At 62.3% G+C, this 19,639-nt stretch overlaps 2 protein-coding genes across 5 annotated transcripts; one reads left to right on the top strand and one right to left on the bottom strand.

Annotated features, from left to right (window-relative positions):
- Positions 1-4,549: 4,549 nt before the first annotated feature.
- Positions 4,550-13,393, top strand: MICAL1 (microtubule associated monooxygenase, calponin and LIM domain containing 1). Of its 2 annotated transcripts, none has more exons than XM_062625552.1 (24): positions 4,550-4,841; positions 5,543-5,750; positions 5,853-5,969; positions 6,162-6,257; positions 6,337-6,492; positions 6,738-6,838; positions 7,089-7,346; positions 7,723-7,838; positions 7,919-8,045; positions 8,317-8,389; positions 8,865-9,015; positions 9,091-9,278; positions 9,383-9,492; positions 9,570-9,620; positions 9,705-9,782; positions 10,096-10,267; positions 10,356-10,438; positions 10,528-10,993; positions 11,084-11,160; positions 11,311-11,409; positions 11,505-11,598; positions 11,679-11,778; positions 11,869-11,942; positions 12,030-13,393. In XM_062625552.1, the coding sequence occupies exons 1-24, from the start codon at positions 4,593-4,595 to the stop codon at positions 12,158-12,160; spliced, it is 3,375 nt and encodes a 1,124-aa protein (XP_062481536.1). In that variant the 5' UTR covers positions 4,550-4,592; the 3' UTR covers positions 12,161-13,393. The 2 variants fall into 2 exon arrangements, with proteins under 2 accessions (XP_062481536.1, XP_062481537.1); XM_062625553.1 differs by having other exon boundaries at positions 11,505-11,595.
- Positions 13,376-18,748, bottom strand: SMPD2 (sphingomyelin phosphodiesterase 2). 3 transcript variants are annotated; one of them, XM_062625572.1, is made up of 11 exons: positions 18,697-18,748; positions 17,803-17,911; positions 17,283-17,379; positions 17,087-17,163; positions 16,136-16,229; positions 15,956-16,045; positions 15,531-15,613; positions 15,187-15,319; positions 15,008-15,112; positions 14,773-14,929; positions 13,376-14,095 (listed from the first exon to the last, which is right to left on the bottom strand). In XM_062625572.1, the coding sequence occupies exons 2-11, from the start codon at positions 17,850-17,852 to the stop codon at positions 13,755-13,757; spliced, it is 1,227 nt and encodes a 408-aa protein (XP_062481556.1). In that variant the 5' UTR covers positions 17,853-17,911; positions 18,697-18,748; the 3' UTR covers positions 13,376-13,754. The 3 variants fall into 3 exon arrangements, with proteins under 3 accessions (XP_062481556.1, XP_062481557.1, XP_062481554.1); XM_062625573.1 differs by lacking the exon at positions 18,697-18,748 and adding an exon at positions 18,191-18,479 and having other exon boundaries at positions 17,803-17,875; XM_062625570.1 differs by lacking the exon at positions 18,697-18,748 and having other exon boundaries at positions 17,803-18,154.
- Between the last annotated feature and the right edge of the window lie 891 nt (positions 18,749-19,639).

Genomic DNA, 19,639 nt, shown 5'->3' on the forward strand with positions numbered 1-19,639 from the left:
AAACCGCCTGGTTTGACGCGTCCGCCCGTTTCCGCGTCCGCCCCGGGCTCTTTCTGCTCCGGAGCATGGATGGGCTCCGCATCCAGCAGCTCTGCAGGGAGCCGGGGGGCTCGAAACACCCCTCCCGAGCTGGGGGGGAGGAGTATGGGGGTGTTGTGCACCAGGACCCGGGGGAAGAGGCCCGAGGGGCCATGGGAAGGAGGGATGGAGGTGCTGCGCTGGGTGGCCCCACTGGCCGAAGCCACCGGCGGTGCCACGGGTGACTCACGGCGACATAACCCCCGCCCCGTGCCCTTGAGTCACCATCCCCAGCCTCGTGGCAGGTTGTCCCCGTGTGTCACCGGAGCCCAGTGTCCGGCAGCACCCTGAGGACACCGGCACCCAAAACCACCCCAAAGCACCAGGCCAGGAGTGACCTTCAGTGACTGCAGCGGCTCCATCCTCTGCCCTAAGGTACCTTCACCCTACAGGGACCATTCCCACCCGGGTCCCCCCATCACCCCAAAAGTTCCCCCGGGGTCTGTGGTGGTTCTGGCCACTGGTTGGGGTGCGGGGCTGTCACCGAGCGGGTCCCCCTGTACCACAGCTCCCTCCTGGTCTCTATTTTTGGCTGGGGGGAGGGGGGGGAAGTACAGCGCAGAGCCGGGGCAGAAAGTGAAGTGGTTTGGTTTGCTCGCCTGAATCTTTGTATTTCCTTTATGAAAGTCTAGTTTCTCACCCTAAAACTAACAAAAAGACCCCCCCCCCCCCAAACAATCAAAAGGCAGAGGTTGTGCTGTGCATCTCCTCATCCAGCTGCTCCAAACCTCCCAGAGCAGCTTGGGGACCACTCGCGGGTGGGTGATGTGGGTTCAGCCTCCAGCTCTGTGGTACCCCAACTGCAGCAGCAAAGCCGGAGCACCCCAGCACCAGCCCCCCGGTAGCAGCAGCGCGCTGCAGCAGCCGAGACGCCCGGGTCCCCCCGGGTCCGCCGGCGGGGGGAAACAGGGTGGGAAAGGGGGAGGGAAGAGGAGGAGGAGGAGGGGAGGGGAGGGGAGGGGCGGGCCAGCCCGCAGCCGCTTGCGGAGCCGGAGCCCGTTTCCTGCTTGCTTCTGCCGCTGCAAGCAGCCCCGAGCGCTGCCCCCGGGCCGTGCCTCAGTTTCCCTTTCCGGCAGGCTCTGGAGGTGAGTGAGGAGTGGCGATGCGCAGAGCATCCCTGCGTGGGGGTGTCAGGGCTCTGCTGTCTCCCCATCCCCGTGTCCCCCAGCTCGGAAGCGGGCAGCATCCCACCCACCGGTCCCCTCTGCCCACGGGACTTGGCTGGTGATGGGGGTGCCAGAGCCAAGGGGTGATTTTGGGGTGCTGGTTTGGGGGGGGAACACAAGGGAAATGCTCAGCCCCGCCGTGCCCGTGTGCTGTGGGATGCTCGGGATGCCGAGCAGGGATGCTCTCTGGTGGGGGGGGGGAAGTGCTTTGTCTTCACTTCCCCATCCCCGAAGTCTCTTCCGGCGGTCCCCCTGCCGCATTCTCGCTGCTTCTCGTCCCCGGGACAAAAGGAAAAGAGAGCAGCCCCCACTCCTCCTCCTCGTCTCCACTCCCAGTACTGCCAGTGCTCCCAGTGCTGTAGTGGGATGGAGTGGGAAGAGTTTTGCTGAGCACTTCTCCCACATCTCACCCCTCTGCCCAGTGGGATGCTCCAAGGGCCTCGGGAGTGAGTCCTAAGAGGGGGTTTAGGGCTGGTCCCATCCCAGGGCTGAGCCTGGGAGACACAGTCCTGTGCCTGGGGTGGATGAAGACTCCAGTACATGTGGGTAGCCAAATCCATAGTACCAACCCCAAGACCCCATGGGGACAACAGGAGCTGTGGGTGAAGGAGAAGCAGGAGGATGACAAAGATGTGGGATGCAAAGCCTGGCCCTGGGCAGACTTCTTGTGCCAAAACTCAGCTACAAGAGGCAGCTCCCCCCATGGGGCTGGTGGTGGGCAAGTTTATGCACCCCCCAGGTGCTGTCTCTGTCTCTCCTTGGGATGTGGCTGGACTGTGGCTTGTGAATCCCCTGCAAAGGGAACACCAAAATACCCCAAGAAGTGCTCACTTCTGCTGCTGGCTGCACCTCCAAGGGGGGATTTTGGCGTGTGCTTTCGGGGGGGGGGGGGGGGGGGGAGCTCCCCCACCGTGACCCCGCTGCCAGGCTCTGCCCTTGCTACTGCTGGTGGCTGGTTTGTCCCCCTCTCCTCCACTCTCCTCCCCGCAGCTCCGTGCTGGGGGCCTCTGCCCATGCACCCACATCCCTGGCTCAAACCAGAGGATTCACAGGGATTTTCCCCTCCCTTCAAGAACTGGAGCCCTTAGGGCCCTCCCTGAGATTGCTGGAAGGGCTTCCCGGGGCCCGGCCTGGCTCAGCAGGGGTCCAGGGGTCTCCAGGCTGGATCCCAAACCCAGAGCAGCCCGGTCCATGCTGGGAGCCAGCTCCCAGAGGCTCATCTGGGGCTGGAAATCCTCCCGGCTTTCATTAGCTCCGCATGGAGCCGTGTCCTTCCCCACCCCATTTCCATGTGCCTGGAAGACACATGAGCTCGCCTGCAGCCCAGCACCCCCAGCGCAGCCCGCCCTGGCCATCTCCCAAGGGGCTACTGCTTCTCTTCATGCAAGGACACAGCAGAGACCCCGACCTACAAAGCAGGATGGGATGTCCTGCTCCAGGGACGCTCCACATGCGTCATTCCTGGGTGATGTCCCCACCAGAGCCAACATGAGCTGAGTCAGGGCTGGCTCAATTCTACCCCCCCCCCCCCCCCCCAGCTCCTCCCTCCAGCTTCCAGGAGCGGTTTTAAGGGAAGAAATGCAGAGGGCATCCATGGGGAGAGCAGAGCCGGAGGCAGCCTGGCTCAGCACCATCCCTGGCCTGTGGGGCTTGAAAGCTGCTTGTTTGCATCAAACCTGCAGGAACTGAGTGTCCGGGGGGGGGGCGGTTCTGGGGTTCTGTCCTTGCTGACAGTCGCTGGGGGTTGAGCCGACCAAAGGGGATGTGTGCCAGCACAAGCATCGTTTCCGTAGGAAACTCGGTGTAACACCGGGAGTGTTGCTCTGCCTCCTCCGAGCTCCCCTGCCCAGCGCCGGGGCTGGAAAGCTTTCCTGGGAAGCGTGCTGCCCCCGGCATCGTGTCCAGTGGGAACTGAGGCCTTGAGGTGGGTGAGGTTTGCAGCACTGCCTCAGTTTCCCAGGCTCAGTCTGTGCCCCTGGTGTGGCCAGAAGGGCTGGAGCACTCGGGGGAAGAGGAGGAATCTGGGTCCGGGTCTCACCGCCCTGCTGGGAACGCATCGGTCCTGTCCTCTGTCCCCATGCTGCTGGTCTGGGGACCGAGCAGAGGGTGCCAGCTCCTGCTCCGTGCCGGCTGGATGCTTTGTCCATGTGTCTGCCCAGGAAGGAAGAGGTTAAAGTGCCCGGATTTCCTGCCTGTGAGGGAAGGTGACCTGCAGAAGTGCTTTGCAAAGCGCCTGCAGGCATAGGGAAGCTGTGGAGTGAGACCAAACTTGAAACCCGTCTAGAATTTGGCCTTTCCAGCCTAAATTGAAGCCCAGGCTTAAGCCCCTCCATTCCCCCACCCCACCGAGAGCAGCCGGGCTCAGATGCTGCCTCATTCCCTCTCTGGCATCCTTCAGGGTGCCACCTCATTCCTGCCAGTAACACCAGCGGGAGAGGGCAAAGAGCAATGGTTCAAAGGTGGGAGTGTTCCCGCTTCCCAAGGCTTCCACCAGTTCCTCCTTGGCAGCGCCACAGATCTGTGGGGCTGGGGGAGGTTTTCCCAGCCCTGGGGCTTGGCAACAAGGGCCAAGGCAAAGCTGTGTGCTTTGTGCTTGGGGTGGCAAATAGAGGATGGCATGGGACGGTGCTGAGGGGACAGTGACAGGAGTGGGATAGGGATGCAGGCAGTGCTGGTTGCAGGAGAGATGCCAGGAGTGCATCTCCCTGGGATGCAGGGGGTTTGGGGTACCCATGGGGAGTGCACTGCACCTCTCCTCCTGCAGGTTCCCTGGCAGCCGTTCATATGCTGGTTTGGGTTTTGGGGTTTCCCCACTGATACTTCCTCTGTGCTCCTCTGCTTCTGCCCTGCTCCAGGGGTGGCAGAGGCAGAGATGGGGGGAAAAGTCACCCCGCTCCGGTTGCAAAAAGCCAGGCTGGTGGGATGGGTCCAGTCCTGCTCCCCAGCGCTGGGTCTGCCTGCGTTTGGTTTGTCCCAGCACCCAGGACCCAGCTCCCAGTCCCTCCCCTGGTGAGGCTGAAGGTGAAGAGGAAGGAAGCGGTGGGTTTGTTCCAAAGCACCTCGCTCCGCTGCAGGCACACACTGTATGGAGGAAGCCGCTTGCTGCCACCGCAGCCGTCCCCTCCCCTGACGTCACTGCCCAGGGTGACACCGTGGCTCGCTGGGTGCAGCACCCAGGGGACACTTCAACACCCGCTGCCAGGAAGAGCCGCCCAAGAGCACCCCCGGGTGGGAAACCTCGCATCCAGACCAGGTATGGGACTGGGGTGGGTTTGAGGATGAGGGTCCAGGAGGGTCCCCTCCCTGCTTACCTCTGCTGCCCCTCGCCAGGCTGCAGGGTGAAGCAGGATGAATGCTCCGGCCAACCCAGCCCACGGCATCTTCGAGAGGTTCCTGCGTGCCGGGGAGTGCCGGGAGGTGCTGGGCTGCTTCAGGGAGCTGTGCCAGGAGCTGGGGCTGCAGGGCAGCGGGCTGCAGCTCTACCATGGCCTCAAGGCTGCCCTCAACTACTGGAGTGCCAAGGCCCTGTGGAGCAAGCTGGATAAGAAAGCTGGGCACAAGGACTACGACCAGGGCACAGCCTGTGCCAGCACCAAGGTACCGGGCATATGGAGTGCAGGGTTTGGGTCCCTCCTTGCTCTGTGTCCTTGTCATCAGGGTGAGAGCACCACTTGGGGCACCCTGGCCCCCACCCCGGGAGGATGCGGCATGGGGTTGATGGGGTTTAATGGGACAGGGTGTTAATTAGCACCGCTCCTCTCCCCATGGCATGATGTCACCTCAGTGCCACCCAGCCAGCAGCGTCCTTCCTCCTCCTGGCTGCTCCTCACTGGGGACACCTCATGGGAGGCTGCGAAGGGGCAAAGGGACCTGCCAAGCCCTTTTTGGAGGACAGGAGCTTCCCTGGGGCTTGGGCATCCTATTTCTGTCCAAGAGCTGATGGCTTTTGTCGCCAGTGCTGGTGCCCCACCATCCCCCCAGCCTTATGCAGGAGATGGAACCCGAGTCCTGGTTTTGAGCCTGTTGCTGGTGAAATCTGCCCATTCTGGGCTGTGCTTTATCTCACTGAGCACTATGAATTGCTGCCCCGGGTAAAGGCAAGGTTCAGTCAGCCAGAGAAGAGAGGGGCTCCCCACAGGACCCCCCATTTTGCAGAGAGAAAGCAGTGCATGCAGCCCAGGGGACAAGGGGACTACCTGAGAGAGCCAGATCCTGGCCTGGGGAAGGAGGGAGACGCTGCCATACTCCTGCTGTCTGTGGGGTGCCCGTCCCCTTCACACCACCCATCCCCTTGGCAGTGCCTGGTGGTGGGGGCCGGCCCCTGTGGGCTGCGGGTGGCCATCGAGCTGGCCCTGCTGGGTGCCCGCGTGGTGCTGCTGGAGAAGCGGGATTCCTTCTCCCGCAACAACGTCCTGCACCTCTGGCCCTTCACCATCCACGACCTGCGGGCGCTGGGCGCCAAGAAGTTCTATGGACACTTCTGCACCGGCACACTGGACCACATCAGTGAGTCTTTAAGGGGGAGCCAAGCTCTGCACCCTCCATGTCCCCCCGCTGTCCCCACAAGGACCAGGGGTGCAGCCCTGAGTGTCCCTGCTCCCATCCCAGGTATCCGGCAGCTCCAGCTGATCCTGCTGAAGGTGGCTCTGCTCCTGGGGGTGGAGGTGCACATCAACGTGCAGTTCAACGGTCTCATCCCCCCAGTGGGCAAAGCGGGTGGACAGGGTAAGGTATCACTGTGGCATCTCTGGGGACAAGGACAGGGATGTGGGTGGCTGCTCTGAGCGCCCCCCCCAGCCCTCTGCTAGTCCAGGACGTGCCTTTTTGCAGGGGGATGAGATGCAACCCTCTCCCCCTTGCCCTGGAGCACGTCCCAGTTGAGAGGCAGCACACTCGTGACGGCCGCTCTCCCCGCAGGCTGGCGCGCTGTGCTGCAGCCCAGCTCCTCTCCCCTCAGCCACTACGAGTTCGACGTCCTCATCTCAGCCGGTGGAGGCAAATTTGTCCCTGAAGGTGACAGCAGCGGGTCCCTGCACCCATGGGATTGGTACAGGGGGCTCGGGTGGGGGCTCACATCAATCCTATCCCGCAGGGTTCAAGCGGAAGGAGATGAGGGGCAAGCTGGCCATTGGCATCACCACCAACTTCATCAACCGCCACAGCCGGGCCGAGGTGGAGGTGGCCGAGATCAGCGGCGTGGCCCGAATCTACAACCAGAAGTTCTTCCAAAACCTCTACAACAAAACAGGTCCGTGGTCCCAGCCCCGGCATGGGGGGTGCCGGGGGTCCCTGTCCCCTCCTGGTGCAATTGGAGGCTCAGCCCTGGGATGTCTTAAAGGTCTTTTCCAACCTAGTTGATTCTGTGATTGTGTCCCCTGGATGCGTGTCCCTGCATGGTACTTCATAGCAGGGGACATTTAGTGGCTGAGCTCAGTGTGGGGGCTCCCTGTGGCTCTGTCCCATGGCTCAGCAAAGGTCCTTCCTCATTCCCAGGCATCGACCTGGAAAATATCGTCTACTACAAGGATGACACTCACTATTTTGTCATGACGGCCAAGAAGCAGAGCCTGCTCAAGAAGGGGGTCATCCTCCAGGTGAGAAGGGCAGGATCCAGCCCTGGGCTCCCATAGCAATGGAGGGTAGGATGCAGATCATGGGTGCTGGTTTGACCCCGCACCCCTGGGATGCTGAGGGCTTTGGCAGCCTGTGCCAGGGGAAGAATCCTTCTGTAGGGCTCACAACCCCAGGCTCAGTGGCAGAGCATCACCCTAGAACGGGCTGCACTCAGGCTGGGGGGCAGACGCCACCTCCCACATCCCAGCCAGCTTCACCCCATCCTCGCAGGACAAAGCGGACATCGAGAGCCTCCTCTCCCCGGAGAACGTGAGCCGGGACGCCCTCCTCAGCTATGCCAAAGAAGCTGCCAACTTCTCCACCAACTACTGCCTTCCCCAGCTGGAGTTTGCCCTCAACCACCGGGGCCTGCCGGATGTTGACATGTTTGATTTCACCTGCATGACACGCTCAGAGAACGCGGCGCTGGTGCGGGAGCACAACGGGGTCCGCCTGCTCCTTGGGCTGGTGGGCGACTGCTTGGTGGAGGTGAGGGTCCTCCTTGCAGCACCATGTCCCTCAGTTTCCCTTTTCCCTGCAAGATGTGTTGGTTGTAATATATTCCCCATCCCTAAGTACTTCTTGCCCCATCTGCCCTTCCCCAAGTCCCAGTATCAGGATGCTCTGGTGGGGTTACACCTTCCCGGCCCCACCAGGGATCTGGGGTGGGTTCAGGGTGGAGGAGCAGCCCAACTCCTCCCCAGACGCAGCCGCACTGGCTGGGGAGGGCACGGACACCATCCTCGCTGTGCGTTCTGCCTCTCCCTGCTTTCATCCCCAGCCAAGCCTGGCAGCTCCCAGTCTCTTCCCAACCGTCCCGACCGGCCGTGCTGCTCCAGCTCCATCTCTGCCTTTCCCTTCACAGCCTTTCTGGCCACTGGGCACCGGCGTGGCCCGGGGCTTCCTTGCCGCCTTCGATGCGGCATGGATGGTGCGGCGATGGGCAGCCGGGACCCCCCCACTGGAGGTGCTGGCTGAGAGGTGAATGTCCCCATCCTGTTGGGCTGGACCTGCAGCGGGTGGGGATGAGCACTGACCCCAGCCCTGCCCCTTCCACCCAGGGAGAGCATCTACCAGCACCTCTCCCAGACCTCCCCGGACAACACCAACAAGAACATCAGCCAGTACAGCATCGACCCGGCCACACGCTACCCCAACATCAACCTGCAGGCCATCAAAGCCAACCAGGTACCCAGCCCAGGTCCTGCCATGGGGCAGCCACCCAGCCCCGCCTCCCCAGTGGTCAGGGTGACACCAACTTGCACGGTCTCCTGTCCCAGAAGGGTGTGGAGCTGAAGGTGGTGGTCCCCAGTGCATTTAATGCATTGCACATTGTGGATGCAGGTGGTTCTGGGGAGTTTGGGGTGTTTAGGTGTCCCCTTGCTGGACTCAGCTCTCTGCAAGGTGCCACTGGCTCTGTGCAGGTAGTGACCCACCACTGGTGTGTCCCCATCTGCAGGTCCGGGACCTCTACCTCGTGGGCACGGTGGAGGTGGACCACAAGAGGAAGAGTGACAACAGACTCAGCACTGGTAGGAGCAGCTGGTCCTGCCCCGGCCCCCCCAGTGCCAGGACCCCCCATTCCTCCCAGCAGCCCAAGCCAGAGCAGCTCCTGTCCTGATTTTCCTCCCCATCCTTCTTTTCCCTGGCTCATGTCCACCTGCCCACCACGCTCCTGCCAGCACCAGCTGCGTTTCCATCCCGGTGGCACTGCTGGTTTCCATTCCCCCTGCCCATGTGCCCTGTGGGGACACAGCCGCAGCTGCTGTTCAGGGGGGAGGTTGTTGTCTCCTTCTGGCCTGCACTGGTGTTGAGCTAAGAAATACTGACAGATGCTTTGTCAACCCATTTATTGAGCCTTGGGGGGGGGGGGGTTGTTGCATGGCGGGCATCTTGTGTCACTCCCATGGGACCCCTTCCCCACTAAAGCACTGATGCTGGATTGCGGAGCGGGATGGGGGTGCCCCCTGCCTCTTTGGGGTGGGGATACGTGTGCTGCCTCCCCAGTGGTCTCCAGAGGTGCCTATGAAGACCTGCTGAGCTGGTGCCAGGCCAGCACGGCCGGGTACCGCGGCGTGGAGGTGACCAACTTCACCACCTCCTGGACCAGCGGCTTGGCCCTCTGCGCCCTCATCCACCGCTTCCGCCCCGACCTGGTGTGAGTGTTGGGACCCCCACCGGGTACCCCCCAAGCTGCAGAGCACACCCTGATGCCACCCGTGTCTCCCTGCAGGCACTTTGAGTCTGTGGACCCCCGGGATCCCATCCGGAACCACCAGATGATGCTGGACGTGGCAGAACAGGAGCTGGGCATCCAGCCTGTCCTCTCCAGCATTGAGATGGCCACCATGGCAGAGCCCGACCGCCTGGGGCTCATCACCTACCTCAGCCAGTTCTATGAAGCTTTCAAGACCTCTCCAGGTATGAATTTTGGGGTGATTTATCCTGTCCTGATGCCCCACTGGGGCTCTCTGGGTGCCCTTGCTTTGTAAGGTGGGTCCCATGGCTGTGTCCCCTCTGTGCAGAGGCAGAGGAGGTCACCAAGAAGTCGCTGTTTCCACTTGGTACACGAGGAGCCATCCTCTTCCTCAGCAAGCAGCAGAAGAGCCGGAGCCTGACACACAAGCGTGGCCAGGTGAGGGATCCCCATCCAGACCCTTGTGACACCCCAAAACCATGCCCCCTTCCCCATCCTAGCTATCCTGTTTGCAGGACAGTGCCCAGAAGGATGCTGAGGCCAAGAGGAGCCGCAGGGATGCTGAGGTGGGTCAGCAGAGGGATGCTGTGCCTCAGGGCACAGTGGTCCTGGGGAGCAGTGTGGACTGATCCTCCCTTGGGTTGCTCTAGCTGGACACAGGGCTGGATGGAGACATGCTGGATGATGCCCATGAGCCGCCACAAACCACCGCCATGGACCCAGGACAGGTTGGTCCTTGTGGTGGGGGGATCCAGCTTTAGGTTGGGTGGGCGCTTGGGGGAGCACCGGTGGGGCTGAGCCAAGGGCTGGGACTGGAGCTGTGCAAGCGAACACCCACATGCTCCCGGCTCCTCCCTGCCTGTTTCCTGACCCAACTGGTTTTCCAGAGCCAAGTCTTTGCCACTCCCTTGCTGGTGCCAGCAAACCTGAGCACCAGGCGGAGAACCCCCCCCAAACCCCTCTAGGCTGCGGGCAGAGCCGGGGGGCAGGGTGGGCGCCAGCACCCCCAGTGCCCCCGCAGCCTGTCCTGTGTGCCCGCAGCCAGCGGCCGCCCGCGGGGACAGCAGCGACGCCTGCTACTTCTGCGGCCGCCGCGTCTACATCCTGGAGCGAGCCAGCGCCGAGGGACGCTTCTTCCACCGCGGGTGCTTCCAGTGCCGGCAGTGCGGGGCCACCCTGCGCCTGGGCGACTACGCCTGCGATGAGCAGCACGGTGAGGGGGCGGCGGAGAGGGGATGCTCAGGGGAAGGCTTCTCCAGCAGCCAGGTCACCGCATGGGTTTGGGGTTCCCCCCCCTCCAGGTCATTTTTACTGCTCGCTTCATTACCCCAATCCAGCCGGCATGGATCCGGCCCAGGATGAGCCCCCGGTGCTGCCTGACGGGGTAAGTTGCTGTAAACCCCCATGGAAAAGGGGGAAGGTGGAGGGGGGTGGAGGGGGATGCTCCTGTGCTGCACGACCCCTCTGCTGTAGGATGCTGCTTGCATGGCCTCGGATGCTGGGAGCCCATGTGTGTCCCCCAAGGACGGCGTACCACCAGGTCCCCTGCAGCCCCCACCAGCAACGCCACGGCTAGAGGAAGAGCGAGGGGCAGTGGAGGACGCTGTGGATGATGCTGGTGACATGGAGCAGCAGGAGCAGCTGCTGGCACAGCCCAAGCAGGATGCGAGAGAGGATGAGGGTCCCAGCGCGGAGCCCAGACGGGTGGCAGAGGAGGGTGAGGAGGGTGGCAGCAGGAGGAAGATCGTCCTCACACCACTGGAGAAGCTCAAGCTGTCCACGCTGAACCTCACCAGTGAAGCAGAGCCTGAGCCACCACCGAAGCCAGCTCGTCTGTGGCTCCAAGCAGCACCTGAGGCCCTCCCTGCTCAGTGGCCAGGACAAGATGCCTGGGAGGAGGAGGAGGAGGAGGAGGAGGAGGAAATGGCCATGGAGGAAGGTAGGTGGCTACAAGCTGGAGTCTCTGAGCAGAGCTCTGGGTCCCTCCACTACTCCAAAATGGTCCAAAACGGTTCTTTTCTTGGGGCAGTTTTGGAGGAGAGTGAGAGTGAGGAGGAAGAGGAGGAGGAGGAGGAAGGCACGAACCTTGGCATCAGGGTGGAGTCGGTGAGTGCTTTCCCTAATAGCAGTGGCCACAGCAGCCCAGGCAGTGTTGGGGCTCTTGCTGGCACCTTCTCTCACAGAGCCATTGGGTCAGGCTCTGACACAGCTGCTGGGGCAATGACTGACCCCTGCCCATGCCACTGTCCCTCACAGGGCCTGGACCTGGGGGAAGAGGAGAAATACCCCACCTGGAAGCGCACCCTGACCCGCCGGGACAGGGAAGCCCAGATGAAGAGGTTCTGCAAAGCCCAGGTAGCGCCATGGGGACCCATGGGGCAGAGCCGGGTCCCCATCCCCTCCATCCCATGGATGCCCGCCCATGGGTGATTACTGCCCTCGCTTTGCAGGCCATCCAGAGGCGGCTGGAGGAGATCGAGGTGACATTCCGGGAGCTGGAGCAGCAGGGCATCAAGCTCGAAAAGTTACTCCGGGATGAGGGTGGTAAAGCTAGGGTGGATGGGGCACCACGACCACCATAACGAGGAGGTCTGCGCCCCACTCACAACCTCCCTGCCCCACAGGCACCCCGGCCGACCAGAAGACGCAGTGGATGAACCAGCTGCTGTACCTGGTCCAGAAGAAGAACAGCCTGATGTCTGAGGAGTCAGACCTCATGATCGCGTAAGGCTTGGGGAGGATGCTCCGGGTTGGCATGGGGGGCTCAGCTCACCCGAGCCCCCTGAGCCCAGCATCCCCCTTCCCTCCCTGCAGCGTGCAGGAGCTGAAGCTGGAGGAGCAGCAGTGCCAGCTTGACCAGAAGCTCCGGGCCTACATGAACAAGAAGGGTGAGCTGTGGGGTTCCTGTGCCTGGTGGGGGGAGCAGGATGGGGCTGTGCCCCCCCTAGCCCTGCTCCAGCCTCCTGCTCTCATAGAATCCCTGAAGACCCCTGAGGATCGCGCAGCCGAGCAGGAGATCCTGGTGCAGCTGCTGGACGTGGTGAACAAGCGCAACGTCCTCATCCACATCCAGGAGGAGAAGCGGCTCAGTGAGCTGCAGCCCTGATTCCTGTGGCCTCGGGACACACCGGTTCCTCCCGGGGGGGACAAGAGGTGTCCCCCCAGCGTGGCTGAGCATCACCTCTGGAGGTGATGCCTGAGGTGCTGTGGTGAATCCAGCTCCCTGCTTGCCAAAGCTGCCATGGAGAGGCCGGACCCATTGGTGGATACCTGTGTAGGGAGACACCGGGGAGCACCCTGGCTTTGGGGTGCAGAGAGGGTTTCCCCACGCTTGGCTGGATTGCCTTTGCCTTGAGCTTGCTTGAGAACAAGATGTGCGGGAGGCTACAGGACACAGGGACTGTGGTGGCTCTGCCTGGGGTTTGCTACAGGAGGAAGCAGCCCTGCATGGAAGCAGGGTCTCAGTGCAGGAGGTCATGCAGCCATCAGCTCTTCCAGAGGATGCTGCCCAGCGGCTTGGCTGGGACGTGGAAAGTGCTTTGTCAGCAGAGCCCCTCGTGCTCGAGCTGAACCTGCCTCAGGACACGTTCTTGGTGGGACAGAGCTGGCTCATCACAACCTGTCCAGCTCTGGGCACTGGAGGTGTGACCATGGCCACAACAGGGAGGTCGCAGTGGAGATGCCAAATGTCGAGAGGCAGTGTCAGGAGTAGCCCTTGGGAGACACCCTGGGGCACCCATCCGTGCTGAGGACATGCATCCTAATCCAGCATATCCATCCCACCCTGGGACATCCATCCTAACCCAGGACATCCGTCCCACACTGGACATCCAGCTCTTCCAGGGACATCTGGCTCTGCAAGTGGAGCCAGGGACAGACGGGGCTGACCCCACCACTCTGCATCGCTGCTTTTGAGTGCCACATCCATGCTGTCCCCAGCAACTGCTGGAAACCAGTCAGACCCTCCCCACCCCGTGATGCCCCAGGGCTGGGGAAGGGGCTGTTTGTCCAGCAGCTCCCAGAAGGGATTGTGCTCAGGGCCACGAGGCTGAGGCCTGTGTCCTCCTTGTCCCTTTGGGGTTTCTCCTGCTTGGCAATGCCACGGTTGTTGTGGGGCGGCCTCCACGGCCAGACAGTGCTTAAGCACCAGCTATGCCGAGCATGGAGGTCCTGGGCGCGGGCTCCTCTGTTAGCAATACACCCCCCTCTCCATTCCTCATCCTGCCTCCCCACACCCTGCTGTCTGCTTTGTGTCTGCACCAGCCCTACAATCCTGCTGCACCCTCTCCCTTCCTTTGAATAAAGCCTCCCCAGCCCAACACCAAGGGCTAAAACGTCACCTTTATTTCTACCCGAGTCAAATCTGGTTGCTGGAGCAGGCACCAGCTTTCACCAGGAGCCCCTGAGGCCACCCCAGGCCGAGCCTCTGGAGCCTCTCGGCCACGCTGGTGGATCCCTCCAGGTAACAAGGCTGTGTTAAAAAAGCAATTAAAACCTGCCACCCCCCGGGTTCCCATGGGGGCCAACATGATGAATCTGCCCCCAAAAACCTGAATTTCACCCAGAGAGGTGGCTGTGAACCCGTGCCACCGATCCGGCCACAGCGCTGCTCACCTAAAATCAGAAGTCAGCTACAAAAAGGGACCGAAAGAGGCCAGGATGGGGCTGTGGGGCCAACGTGGGACATCCACAGCATCAACTCAGCCATCGCTGGCCCGCTCCTGCAGCACCCGCAGCGCCATCCGCATCTGCTCCTCGGTGCCCTGCAGCATCTTCACCTCGATGGTGTGGAAGAGGTGGAGGCCAGTGGCGAGGAGGAGGATGCCAACGGCGAGGAAGGCCAGCAGGGAGAAGGAGAGCTTGGGGAAGGGCTGCCCGCCCAGCCCCGCCAGCGTGCCCAGCACGGCTGCTGCCTGCAGCAGCAGCAGCAGCAATGCCAGCACCGCCAGCCTGCCCGTGGAGTAGCGCTGCCGCTGCGCTGCCCGCAGCCCCACGCCAACCTCTGTCCGTGCCTCCGTCACCACGTCCACCAGTGCCGGCACTGCGGGGGACAGGGGTGGCTCAGCAGCATAGGACCCTCCTATATCCCCCATTGCCCTTTACCCCCCCAATAGCCCTTTTTCTCCCACTGCTCTGCTCTGCCTGCCCATGCAGGCACCCCAAGGGATGCCCTAAGCAAGGGGAAACATTGTCCAAAACGCCATCCAAATTATAGAATCCCAGATTGAGTTGGGTTCGAAAGGACCCTGCCACAGGCAGGGACCCCTTCCACTAGAGCAGCTTGCTCCAAGCCCCTGTGTCCAACCTGGCCTTGAACACTGCCAGGGATGGGGCAGCCACAGCTTCTCTGGGCACCCTGTGCCAGCGCCTCAGCACCCTCACAGGGAAGAGCTTCTGCCTAAGATCCAACCTGAACTTCCCCTGTTTCAGTTTGAACCCATCACCCCTTGTCCTATCACTGCAGTCCCTGATGAAGAGTCCCTCCTCAGCATCCTTGTAGCCCCCTTCAGACACTGGAAGCTGCTCTGAGGTCTCCACCCAGCTTCTCTTCTCCAGACTGAACAGCCCCAGTGTTCTCAGCCTGGCTCCATACAGGAGGTGCTCCAGCCCCTGAGCATCCTCGTGGCCTCCTCTGGCCGCTTCATCCAGCTCCATCAGCCCATCCACCAGCCCCTATTCCACAGCACATGGAGGACCCTGGCAGCACCCCCACCTTACCAGCTGTGCTGAGGGTGGCACTCGCAGCCCCTCGATGCCTCCTGATGTGCAGCGTTGCCATCACAGCTTCATGGTCTGAGAAGGGGATGTCCCTGCCTGGAGCTGACCCCGTCGTGGTCTTCAGCTCTTCACACTTTACCATGAAGCTGGAGATAGCCTGGGTGAGTTGATAGGGGGGTCATGATGCTTTCTCCCCCCTGCTAGTCCCAACTGATGGCCAAGGGACCCCCATTACCTTGTAGAGGATGTAGTCAATGCGAATGCCGAGCGGGAAGGGCAGCAGCTCTGTCTTGATAGTGAAACAGTTGTTGGGGATGAGGGTGCAGCCATCCTTACAGCCCTGAGATGAAGCACTTGGGTGGGTGGGTGGCTCTCAGTGCACCCCAGGACCCTGCTTCCCCCCCTGCTGCTCACCTCAAAGTGCTTGGCCTCAGCAAAGGCATCCTGCAGCCCCGTCCAGCCACGCAGCAGCCGGATGCCCACGTCCTCAGGGTGCATGTTCAGGTCTCCCCCCAGCAGCACCACGTCAGCTGCCTTTGAGGTGTGTCTGTGGGGATGGAGACAGCTAAACCCCTGCCCCACACCGGACTGGGGTGACTGGGGCCCTCCCCAGCGTTCCCCAGCCTTACTCCTGACTGGGACTTGATGCAAATGGAAGCTCTCTGCAGTGCAAGCCCCAGACACAGGCGTGACCACACACAGCCCAGGGACCTGCAATGGGGAACCCCGTGGGACTGGGACACCCCACAGCTGCTCACCGGATGAACTGGGCCAGCTCCCAGGCCTGCACCAGGCGGTGGGGCAGGTAGGCGTCCTTCTCCCGGCAGTATTCCGCATGTAGCTGGTGAGGGTGGGGGGCAAAGTGGCCATGACCCCCATGCTGGCACCTTCCTTGCTCCTTGGCTCCCTGCACACCTACCCAGCCCCTCTAGATGGTCCCTTTGGGGTCTGGATAATCCCTCTGTCTTCATCTCACCCCCCTGGGGACAGCCTGGGATGCTCAGCCAGGTTAGGGGTCTCTGCCCCTCTCCAAAGCAGTATTTCATTACATCAGTACACAGTCCCATGAGATACGGTGCAGAGCAGTGGTTAAAGCAAGGGGACAGCAAAGGGGGGGTACAGCCACTCATCCCCCTCTTCCCCATTGTCCCCCCAGTGCCAGGTCCTTCCCCAGGGCACTCACATGGGTGACATAGACATTGAAGATGATCCCAGAGATCTTAATGATGACAAGGCCGACGGACTTGCCGCAGAACCAGTCCCCGTGCTGGAGCTGCCAGAGGGGAAGCGGCACAGGTTGGGGGGCTGGCGAGGCTCCATGGGGCCAGGAACCGTGACGCCACATGTCCCCCAGCCCACTCACCATGTAGGGGTACCCATTCAGTGAGTACTGGTAGAGGAGGGTGTCCAGGATGGTGAACCTGGAGAAGACGCAGAGGCCGCTGCCGATCACCCCACTACAGGGGGGAAAAAGCACAGTGAGAAGTGTAGACACAGAACCCCAGCCTGGTTTGGATTGAAGGGACCTTAAAGCTCCTCCAGCCCCAACCCCTGCCATGGGCAGGGATCCCTTCCACTAGAGCAGCTTGCTCCAAGCCCCTGTGTCCAACCTGGCCTTGAACACTGCCAGGGATGGGGCAGCCACAGCTTCTCTGGGCACCCTGTGCCAGCGCCTCAGCACCCTCACAGGGAAGAGCTTCTGCCTTAGATCCAACCTGAACTTCCTTTGTTTCAGTCTGAACCCATCACCCCTTGTCCTATCACTGCAGTCCCTGATGAAGATTCCCTCTCCAGCGTCCTTGTAGCCCCCTTCAGACACTGGAAGCTGCTCTGAGGTCTCCCTGCAGCTTCTCTTCTCCATCCTGAACAGCCCCAGTGTTCTCAGCCTGGCTCTGTACAGGAGGTGCTCCAGCCCCTGAGCATCCTTGTGGCCTCCTCTGGACTTGCTCAAACAGCTCCATGTCCTTCTTATGTTGGGGACACTGGCACTGCACACAGTGCTGCAAGTGCGGTCTCATGAGAGCAGAGCAGAAGGGCAGGATCACATCCCTCGCCCTGATGGTTAAACTTGTTTTGGTGCAGCCCAGTATATGGTTGGCTTAACCACAAGTATATGGTGCCCCCACCACCACCTCCTGCCAGCCCGAAGCCAAGGGGCTCCTCAGACTCCAGGGTACCACTGTGCTCCCGTGAGCACCCCGCTCTCCACATGGGGACAGAGGTGACCTACAGCACCTGCACTGGTGTCTCCATGCTGCAAACACCAAGGACGTGTCACAGCCCCACGGGCAGCCCTGAGCTTGGCCCCTCTCACCTCCGGAAGTAATGGGAGAAGGGGTAGCAGCCTCCCAGCTTCGCCTTCAGCTCACTGTAGTCCTGCTCACTCCACACCTGGAGAACAGCAGGATGGGCTGAGAAGGGGCACATTCGTTTCAGGCTGAGAACGGGCGCAACTCGTGTCACAGCGCGGGGCTGACAACAGGCGCATTCAGCTCACGGGCTGCCCTCACCTCCTGGAGAAGGACCAGGTCGAAGCGCTCCTGGCGCAGCACGTCCCCGATGAGCCGCACGCGCTCCTGCCGCCGTTTGCTCAGGTAGCGGATGGCCCTGATGGAGAGAAGGGGTGGTCACAGCTTGGGGGGGGACACGGGGGGACAGGGGGTGATGTGGGCTGCCAGCACCTGAAATGAGGGAGTGAGGGCTCCAGTACTGCAATGGGCAGGAGGCAGACGGAGAGGGGAGGGGAGGGGGCAAGGGCCACTGGGGAACATGGGGACAAGAGGGATGCACAAGGAGGCTCACTGGGGACAGCTTTTCCTGCCCGCAGGATCAAGGCAGCTCATCCCTGGTTGGGGGATGAAGGGGGGCATTTTTCCGGGAGGAGCAGGCACAGAGGGGAAGGGAGCACAACCCTGACAAGCGTCGGGCTGGGAGAGCAGTGTGAGCCTGAAACAAAGGGGACACAAAGATTGGGACCCATCTACCGGTGCAGATGTCCCTATCCCCACCCCAGCGTGCCCCTGGACTCACCAGCAGTTGAGGTCAAAGACATGGAGCTGCAGGGTGGAATCTCCCTCCATTGCTCGCCAGGACAGAGGGGGTCCTGTAGGGACGAGGTTGGGGTGACAGCCCCGGGGAGCTGGCACAGGAAACGGCGCAGATCTGGGGAGCCAGGCTGGGATAAAGGAGCGCCCGGGGTGCTCCAGCCTGGCCCAGGCCGTCCCCTCCTCTCCCACCTGCAAAGGCCATCCCAAACCCCAACCTGCCCCTAAACAGGGACCCATGCACCCGAACAAGATGGGTGACTCCTGCATCCCACGCTCGAGGACACCAGAGAGTCAGGGACGGGGTTCAGGGCTCAAGCCCTGGAACTTTAACTCCAGTTTCAAAGTGAATCTGCTTGGCACGGGCACGGGACCCCCCCCCCCCCCGCGCTTGGGGAGCCCATGGACACTTTCGGACACCCCAAGCCCCGGGAGGACCCTGCAGCTCCCGGAGCAGCCCCAGCGCTGCCCGCTTAGAAGCCTCAGGAAAGTAACCCGGGGCTCCAGGGTGACGGGTGCGGGCAGCCGGGCTCTGCCTGCCCCGGCGGGTCACCGGGCGGCTCATCTCGTCCCCACGCCGAGCGGTACCCGCCGGTATTACCGGTAATACCCCCGGGGACGCTTCCCCCACCCGGCTCCCCACGGGACCGAACGCGGAACGGTGATGGGATTGTGGAGCAACAGGCGGAGCGGGGCCGGGAGCAACAACAGGCGGAGCGGGGCCGGGAGCAACAACAGGCGGAGCGGGGCCGGGAGCAACAACAGGCGGAGCGGGACCGGGAGAGGGGCCGGGAGCAGCGCAACAGGCGGGGCGGGGCGGAGCGGAGCGGGGGAAGAGCGGAGCGGAGCGGAGGGAGCGCGGAGCGGACTGGGACCGGACCTGCTGCGAGCGGGAGCGGTGCGAGGCCGCGGGACTACGCGTCCCGGCAGGCAGCGCGGAACGGGAACGGAGCGGAACGGAAAGGGAAGGGGAAGGAAAGGGGCCGCCCCGGGAGGCGGGTCAGGGCCGGGAGGGTGTGAATGGGGCCGGGCGTGCGTGTGATGGGTGCTGATGGGGTGCGTTGGGAGGCGCACTGGGGGATAGCAGCGGTAACGGCGGCTGCGCTGGTGCGCGCCTCCCCAGAGCAGCCCGCGCAGCTCCTGGCAGTTCGGGCTCCCATCGCAGCATCTTCTCGGAGGCCTGTGGGATCCGCCGTGATGTCGTTGACATCCTCTCTCGTTAGCACCCGGGTCCCAGGTCTAACTCGGGAGCATCCCGCAGCCCTCCGGGCATCTCTCCCTTCCCCTCCCCGCCCCTTCTCCTGCTCTCCGCTCCCTAGTCGTGTCCTGGAGGGAGCAGGTCCTGTCCATGGGCTCATGGGAAAGGCGGCAGTGCCCAGTATTTGAGCAGCTTTCCTCCTCCACTGCCTCCTCCTTTACAGCCCTTATGATGGCACTGCATGCACGTCCTACAGCCTGTTCCCGGAGCGCTGATGCTCTCAAGCAGGGGCCGATATGCACGGGGTGCTGGTGAGCCTGACTCTGCTGTCAGGGTCTCTCTCGATCCTGCCTGTGTGTTCTGTTGACATTCCCAGCCTATGGCTCAGGCTGGATTAGCTCCACAGGGAGCCTGGTTAGAAATAAGTCTCTTGGATGCCTTAACCACAGAATCATGGAGGTGAATTCCCCCCCAGGGACAGATGACCTGGCAAACACCACACACTGCACAGGCCCTGTGGTGCTTTAAGTGACAGCAAAGAGCCGCTGTGCTCTGGGATGGGTGGTTTCCCCAGGTGATTTCTCACACAAGCCAAGGACCAGTCATTATCTGATGCAGCAGCAGC

This window comes from Pezoporus occidentalis, unplaced genomic scaffold (genome assembly GCF_034315485.1).
Source record: "Pezoporus occidentalis ecotype Australia unplaced genomic scaffold, CSIRO_AGI_Poc_V1 ctg280, whole genome shotgun sequence".
NCBI lineage: Eukaryota > Metazoa > Chordata > Aves > Psittaciformes > Psittacidae > Pezoporus > Pezoporus occidentalis.